Source organism: Pyricularia pennisetigena, assembly GCF_004337985.1.
Source record: "Pyricularia pennisetigena strain Br36 chromosome 4 map unlocalized Pyricularia_pennisetigena_Br36_Scf_6, whole genome shotgun sequence".
Taxonomy (NCBI): domain Eukaryota; kingdom Fungi; phylum Ascomycota; class Sordariomycetes; order Magnaporthales; family Pyriculariaceae; genus Pyricularia; species Pyricularia pennisetigena.
The window spans coordinates 1183196-1191285 of NW_021940918.1; the positions used below are offsets into that span (position 1 = coordinate 1183196).

The following is an 8090-nucleotide window of genomic DNA, read 5'->3' on the forward strand; positions in this document are numbered from 1 at the left end:
CGCCAAATATTTGATTGTACAAAAGTGTTTACAGTTTGGCCTCTGGGTCCCACTGCAGAGTGCCTTGATTATTACACTGATGGGCGAGTCACCACATCTAGTTCCTTGGCGGGATTCGGGAACGATTTGATGCGCTTATCGAGCCTTGGCGGCCTCTTGCTGTATCCTGCGCAAGTACGAGGCGTTGACGACGTTCCAGGCTGCTATGTACTTCTCAGTACACGCCGTGACGCAGGCCGTCTCGCTACCCGATAGGGATGAGCCCGGGTTTGGAACGCACTTTTCGAAGCAAGTTGAGTTGACGTTCTTGTAAAAATAGTCAACACCTGGTCAGCCGAACAACAGAGTAGTGTCAACTCTTGGGTGCCAGTGCATCTTACCTCCATCAACATCCGTACGTTAGCCGTATTGGACTCTGTCTGGATCTGTTTCATCAAAGCCTCCTTGATCGAGGCCGATTGAGCGGCGGACAAAGGGCCCGTCGTCGAGGATGATGGAGCAGCCACGTCTGAGAACTCGGAGACGGGGACAGCAGTCTGCGTCTCCTCTGGCTTTGATGATCCAAACCAGCCCATTTTGTCAGTGTGTTTGATTTTAGGTCACTTGGGGCGTTGTGTATTGGGAGCTCTTGTAGTTGTACAAAGTATCGGATTTTGGTTCCTCAAGTTCTGAATGGGGCCGACTTTGGAAATTTGATGTCGCCTGGAGTAGACCTCACCATACTGACTTTCCGTAGATACCAATCCCGGTCTGTGGCGGTGCGTATCTTATCACAATAGTGGCTTAAGTAGCCTAACCTTTACCTACCAGTACAGGATGACACACCTACCTTGGACTTGGCATGCAGTGTCTGTGGGGACCCAAGAGCTACCAGGACAGGGGTTTTGGATTCGGTCGAGAAACCGAAAAAGGCCAGCTAAACGCATGCACCTTGGGGGTAAGTAAGGGCAGTAGTTAACGACGGTAGCCCCATCGCCAGCATATTTGCCCCGACGACTTGCCCAACTTAATGTCGACATAAGTGTAGATTCCAGAGCTCTGATTCAAAAATTCCTTCCTTTTCTTCATTTGTTGCGCCTCACGCGCATTTTTTTTGGGCTTTGCTACCAATTGGTTTTTCCCCTTCTGGCCTCTTGTCGAGGCACCGCTCGCTTCCTCCTCGAGCCGGCAACATGTGGTTTACATCTTGCCTGTCGGCCTTGTGCCTGGCCGCGACCGGCGCGCTGGCGGCTGCTTCTGTCGACGACTCTGGAGAAGTCCAGAGCATAGGGGTATGGAACTGACGTTTGATAAAGACCCCCCCAACTTAGTGTTTGTCTCAGAAATTAACTTTCGTTGCGTTCAGCTCAGGACACACTCGCTCATGCAGGTAAGCACCTATATCGCCCCCGTAAAACTCGTCAACCAGGACGGCTCAGGCGTGCTGCTGGCTATGATGACGGTCTTGGGTTGGAGACGCAGCTGACACCCACATGAACAGCCCTACCTAGATTCTGATATGCAAAGTCGGTGGTATGACTTTGGAGGAAATACCATTATCAGAACCGACCAGTACGTGGCCTTGGCTATCAGACAAATACCAAGAGGGGTGGGGGAATAGTCCTGAAACTGACAAGGCGATCATGCTTGCAGATATATTCGCCTCACTTCGGACAGGCCGTCACAGATGGGTTCCTTATGGTCGCGTGTACCACTGACGGCAACGAACTGGGAAATTGAGGTCGAGTTCAAGATACATGGCAAGCACCAGCTTTATGGTGATGGCTTCGCCATGTGGGTGACCAAAGGGCGCAACGATGTGGGCCCTGTGTTTGGCAACGCCGACAAATTCGAGGGTCTGGGTCTCTTCTTCGACACCTACAAGAACAACCGCCCGGGCGTGGTCTTCCCCTACGTAATGGCGATGGTCGGCGACGGACACACGTCATATGACAAGGACACTGATGGAAAGGGCAACGAGCTTATGGGCTGCTCGGCCCGCGGAATCCGGCATGCCAGCATTCCGACAAAGTTTCGCCTTACCTACTTCCAGGACAAATCCCTCAAGCTGGAGCTTCATTACAAATCGGATGGCGAGTGGACCACGTGTTTTGAGACAGACGAGCCACCCGCGATCCCACAGGTCGCGTACCTGGGATTCACCGCCGAGACTGGTGAGCTTAGCGACAACCACGACATCATCTCGATCAGCGCCAAGAACCTGTACACAGCTCAGCCCAAGGGCGGCAAGGACAGCAAGAAGTCGGATAAGACCAAGGGCAAGAAGGCGAAGAAGGTCAAGGAGCATAACGAGCACAAGGAGGGCGGTAGCTGGACCTGGATGATGATCAAGATCTTTTTGTTCATTGTCGCCATCGGCGGTGCATACGTCGGCTACACGGCCTGGAAGACCAACAAGCGGTCGCACAGGTTTTGAGTGGAATCAAGGAGATGGACGCAAAGCCGTGGTCCTACGTTGTTTTAATAACAAGCAAGGTGGGATCTGCCTAAAGATAGCTGGGAGCCGGTTGCAGAAACGAAAAACCCCAACGGAAACCCGCAAAAAAAAACACACACAAAGTTCAGCAGCCGTTACGAGCAGGACCAAAGTACATACATACACTTTTTTCTGTACGCACTTGGGTGATATTTGGATGTGATTATGATCAGACTCTTGAGGGTTGCACTAGTTTACGGTAAAAAAAAAAAAAAAAAAAAAACGATAGGCCTAAAGCCTTACTGCGAATATTTAGACTTGGTGGAGAGCCCAAACAGGGTATACAGTTGATTTAATTGAAGCCACTTATGTACCCAGGCTTATCTACCTTACACATCTCAACTAACCACGTCTTTGAATACTTAAACAACCTCGTTGGCGTGGTGGCTAGGGTCCTTTGAAGCATTTATCTGGTAATCAATCAGCATGTCGATCGCATCGATTGATTAGTGGACAGAGTGGAGGTGGACAAGACAGCTGGCCTGTCACAGCGTTGGCTGCGTCTGGTCCGGTCTGGCTCTGAATTGGTTGATGGATGAGATGGGTCCATGACGTCGGAACCTAAAGGTGGGAAGAAAGACGCAATCGCCAGATCCGAACCTGGTTGATTGTGGGGTTTTGTTTCGATTGCATATCACGTACTAGGAAGCTTTTCGATAGGACACATGGGCAATTGGGCTGATAATTATATGCATTTGTTGAGCTCCATAATGGATTGGCTTTCTTTGGGTACACCTGGCCATAATTCATTACCTAGGTTCCAGGGCTTCCATTTTAGCTGTTGCTCAAGATCCTTGTCAGTTAAAGCACACGTTGGCAAGCGGAAGTCTGTGGATGGATGAAAGGTTGCTCCCGTCGTCGAACCCCACCAACCCACCATCGTGCCGATGAACACCAACACCACAAACCATCTAGACCTTACCTTGACTACCTCATCATCCATTGCATACAACCACCAGAGGCTGGTGGACTGTTATCTATCCTACTCCCTCGGCTGTCGCCAGCACCAAGGACTGATCGACTTTACAACCCGACCACAACCTATCGAAAGCCTAATTCGCGAAAAGAACAGGTTCTCAATTCAAGTCCGTCACTAAGGCCGCTGTGTAGACCAAAACCATATCGGGACCGACCTGCATTGGACACGCACCAAAACCGGAGCATAACTCAAAACAGTCCTTCATTGTTTAGAGCTATCTGGTCTACCTGCCTTAGGTGCTTTGTGTACCTTACCTTAGTCGCTGTTTGCCAAACCAGTCTTGCTGCTGTACAACGAGAGGTTCGCATACGGGGAGCCACTCAAGGAAGCACAGAGTCAACTTGACCGCCAAGCACGAGGATTCTACCACATACATTAAGCAATTGCCATTGTTGCCGCCCAGCTATCTTTCCGGTGCCGCGACATCGAATCGAATTGCCTTTCGCCGCCCGCCAGCACCTCGTTGTCGACCGCCTGTGGCACGTTGCTCTAAATCCTGCCTCAAACAAGATCAGAATCGGTCTTGAAGCTGCGACTTTTGTACCATACCCCTCGCAGTCTTTTTTTCTCTGCTCGGGCGCAGCAGAAGTGTGAGGTTGGGTTGAACTTCAAGCGTGTTTCGGCTGCTGGCAGTGACACCAACAAGCAACCCACCTGTCTCTCTCTGACATATAATATCCCGTCGCCTCTCGGGTCTACCTTTCAAACGCGCATGCAACGCTGGGGGTTCGAACCTTCACATTGCCCGCTTGACACTTCCAATCCGTATTGACTAACGGGCGCTACGGACCAAAAAGAATCAGGGACGATAAAGCTCGCAGATCCCAAGCCACAGCTTCCCATCGGCGCTATACTTCGAGGTCCTCCCTCACCAAAGCTGCCCCGCAGTCAATTACTTAAAATCCTGACGCTGGTGGCGTTCGGCTTGCTTCTCCCTTAGTTCGAGGGAGGTGCGTGCCGTTTTGCTGGGGACAATCGAATCGGGTGCGCGAATAGTGCCTAAAGCCTGATCAAAAGGAAACCCCGAGGGAAAGGATGTTTGCTTAGCTGGCCCTTTCCGATCATTCCAGGGCTTGTGTCTTCAAATAACGCTGGCAGAGAAATCCAGCAAACTGCCTTTCGTTACATACCCTACCTTACCCACTTACCTGCCTGCTTCCCTACTTACGTACATGTTTGGTCTTATCCATGGTTTTTTCTCTGCCATAACCACATCCAGTATTGTCAACAGGAACATCGTATCGGAACAAATCAAGAGACAACAAGACAAGGAATTCTCAACCTTCTTACCATACGTTCTGCACCGCCAGCTACAACCAGTTTGAGCCTCGAGAGTGACAGAAGAGAAAGACATATACGAAATCAAGAACCAGATAGCCCTCTGTCAGGAAACAAGAGGCCAACCGCTCGCCTGCGTAAGCGCGCTCGGATCTGTATCTGTTGGCAACCCCGGCGTGTCGCGCACTTGCTTTATACAACATTCCTGCCCTGTCCTGAAAGAGGAAGTCGACATTCCCCTTAAACATTCTGCGCTCAGAGCAACCTTGCCAGGACCAGCGCACAACTGCAACCTGGCTACCTACCTTATCCAACTCACTTGGGCGCTATCAACTGTATCACTTGCGCACACGCACACGCATACAACCTCCCTAACGCACCTATCTAGGCGTTGGCTTCACTTGGCTTTGACAGACCATTTACGATTTGCTCTATTAGACCAGGTAGAGTTGATGTGGTACTTCTAGATCCAGTAGCCAAAGTTTCCGGTAACCTTTTCCCGCCACCAGGGTGACTGCCGGTTTTGGTGGAGCATATCAACGTTCACGGAATCCTGAGTTGTTTTTTCTGGGAGATTCGGACAGTTCTGTTCCGCGCCTTCTAGCTTTGCTCGCAGGAAGTCCCATTGTCGTTCCGATGCCTTCTCTAGGTTTTCTTAAGAAAAAAAGGACTAGGGACGGAAATAACGACAACTCAAGCCAACCAACAAGCCCAGTCACTCCGACTGCAGCCCAGAGTTTCGAGCAGGCCCAAGCATTAGGTGCACCTTCTCCAATCAACAACTCCCACGCAAACACGCAGCAGCAATCTTACTCGGTGCCTCAGCCCAGCTACCCGGTTGGACCAGAAGCACAGGCCCAGCAGCCTCAGATGAACTCGATTTCACAACATCAACAACAGGCGTTTGCGCCGCCAGCACACACACCCTCCCCTGGAACTATGGAGTCGCAACAAAACCTACCTAGCATCTCCAACCTCATGAACCCCGCAGCTCAACAACAAAACAGCCAGTCCTCGGCCAACTTCCAGCCTCAGTCGCAGTCACAGTCACAGCCGCAATCTCAATTCCCACTCCCGCCGTCGCACGGGAATGGCGATCAAACTCAGCAACACAATTTCCAGGCTCAACAGCAGAGCCACTCACAGCAGGACGTCATGGATACTCAGCCTTCGCAAGTGCAGGAACAGTCCCAATTTCAACAGACGCAGGCTCAGCACCAACCACAGCAGCACATGCAGCACAATACACAGCATGCGCATCATGGGTCCCAAGAGCAGCAGGCAAGGGTGACGAAGGGGAAGTACTCGCTGAGCGATTTCGAGATCCTCCGGACACTCGGTACCGGTAGCTTCGGTAGAGTGCACTTGGTCCAGTCAAGACACAACCAACGATTCTATGCCGTCAAGGTGCTGAAGAAGGCTCAGGTGGTCAAGATGAAGCAGGTTGAGCATACCAACGACGAGCGGAAAATGTTGGGTGAAGTCAAGAACCCGTTCTTGATCACATTGTGGGGTACATTCCAAGACTGCAGGAACTTGTACATGGTCATGGATTTCGTCGAAGGCGGCGAACTCTTCTCATTATTGAGAAAGTCAGGGGTAAGTTGGGATGTCGTGGGCGTGTTTGAGATGGAGAACCGGCTGACAGAATGTGGAAACGCAGCGCTTCCCAAACCCAGTAGCAAAGTTCTACGCGGCCGAGGTAACGTTGGCTCTCGAATACCTCCACGCCAAGAACATCATATACCGTGACCTGAAGCCGGAAAACCTGTTACTGGACAGACATGGCCACCTCAAAATCACCGATTTTGGGTTCGCCAAGCGTGTGCCGGACAAGACATGGACTCTTTGTGGCACTCCGGACTACCTGGCACCGGAGGTAGTCTCCAACAAGGGGTACAACAAGTCTGTTGACTGGTGAGTTTGGGTTCCGATGTATCAATACACTTTGAGGGCCAGGCATGGACTCAGGCGGACTCTTGTCTTGTGATTGCTAACGACGGCGAAACCTTAGGTGGTCTTTGGGAATACTGATATACGAAATGCTGTGCGGCTATACGCCCTTCTGGGATAGCGGATCTCCTATGAAGATATACGAGAATATCCTGAAGGGCAAAGTCCGTTATCCTGCCTACATCAACCCGGATGCGCAAGACTTGCTGCAACGTCTCATCACGGCCGACTTGACAAAGAGGTTAGGAAACCTTTATGGCGGATCGCAAGATGTCAGGAACCACCCATGGTTTGCCGAGGTGACATGGGACCGCCTTGCGCGGAAGGACATAGATGCGCCATACACGCCCCCAGTCAAGGCCGGCGCGGGTGACGCAAGCCAGTTTGATCGGTATCCCGAAGAGACAGAACGATATGGCCAGACTGGTCATGATGAGTGAGTTTTAACCCTAATCTTCTCGACCCCTGATGGCCGTTTTGCTTGTTTGTATGCCACTGGCTAATAGACTTTTGTATCAGATACGGGCATTTGTTCCCTGGATTCTGAAGCGGCGATGACTTGTGTTCCATCGGATAACGATCGCGGATGCATGATGTACATTCGTGGAAAATACAGCCATTATGTGATGCACTTGTCTGGATGCGGCTAGCAAGTCATAAAATGCATGACCAAGATGACGACTGTGGTCCGGTTCAAAAAACGAAAAAAGAAAAAAAAAAAAAAAGAAACCCCCTCAAGAAAGCGGAATACGATGTGATGAATCAGGGCCCATTCGAGGCTTACGCGGTGCTCGTGAACTTGGATAGAAGAGTCTCGAAGAAAGGCAACTGGGAGGGCGTCATATCAAAGTGGAGGGATGGCGTTGGCTCTTATCACCTAGCTATTCGGCTTGTGGAGGAACATGGTTGCAGTATGCTTACCTCCATTATTTACCTAGCAGCAGCACTATGGATTAGACGGATAGATGAGAAGAGGTTGCTGATGTACTACTTAGGACGGCGAATACAAGAAATTACCTACTTGCATGGTCTCCTGGAGCAATTCAACCCCAAGTTTTGACAAGCATCGGGCCGGGGGCTGCATGAGCGGGGGATGGGCGACGATGGGAAACTAAAGTAACGAGTGCAGGGGTCCGGGGTGAATTTGTGGTTGGCAATTGAATAGCTACCCTAGTAAAACCCCACCTAGTATAGCTGCTGGGGGAGTTTTGATAGGGTAACAAACGCGGTAAAAGTGGTAACTGCAGATCCTCCAAGTCAGGGACAAGGGACACAATGCTTATGCCAGCCACCTTTGTATTGGTAGTCAAAAGTAACAGCTGGCGGAGGGAGCGGTGAGTTTTGTCCAGTTGTTCCGGGAAGAAGATGAATTGAGAGCTGGCACAAGCGAGGAGTGTAGTTCCC

The 8090-nt window shown here is 50.9% G+C and overlaps 4 protein-coding genes across 4 annotated transcripts; 2 read left to right on the top strand and 2 right to left on the bottom strand.

Moving 5' to 3' along the window:
* Window positions 1-135: 135 nt before the first annotated feature.
* Window positions 136-575, bottom strand: PpBr36_05952 (uncharacterized protein; the record flags this gene model as incomplete). Its single annotated transcript, XM_029893100.1, has 2 exons — window positions 136-306; window positions 381-575. The coding sequence occupies 2 exons, from the start codon at window positions 573-575 to the stop codon at window positions 136-138; spliced, it is 366 nt and encodes a 121-aa protein (XP_029746181.1).
* A 597-nt stretch (window positions 576-1172) lies between these two features.
* On the top strand, window positions 1173-2416 carry PpBr36_05953 (uncharacterized protein; the record flags this gene model as incomplete). Its single annotated transcript, XM_029893101.1, has 4 exons — window positions 1173-1271; window positions 1346-1369; window positions 1481-1551; window positions 1633-2416. 4 exons carry the CDS (start codon window positions 1173-1175, stop codon window positions 2414-2416), a joined length of 978 nt encoding a protein of 325 aa, XP_029746180.1.
* An 857-nt stretch (window positions 2417-3273) lies between these two features.
* PpBr36_05954 (uncharacterized protein) lies at window positions 3274-3387 on the bottom strand (the record flags this gene model as incomplete). Its single annotated transcript, XM_029893102.1, has 1 exon — window positions 3274-3387. One exon carries the CDS (start codon window positions 3385-3387, stop codon window positions 3274-3276), a length of 114 nt encoding a protein of 37 aa, XP_029746187.1.
* Window positions 3388-5369: 1982 nt separating this feature from the next.
* On the top strand, window positions 5370-7120 carry PpBr36_05955 (uncharacterized protein; the record flags this gene model as incomplete). Its single annotated transcript, XM_029893103.1, has 3 exons — window positions 5370-6332; window positions 6397-6650; window positions 6748-7120. Coding segments are annotated over 3 exons (1590 nt in total), but the record flags the coding sequence as incomplete, so codon positions are not given.
* Window positions 7121-8090: the final 970 nt, after the last annotated feature.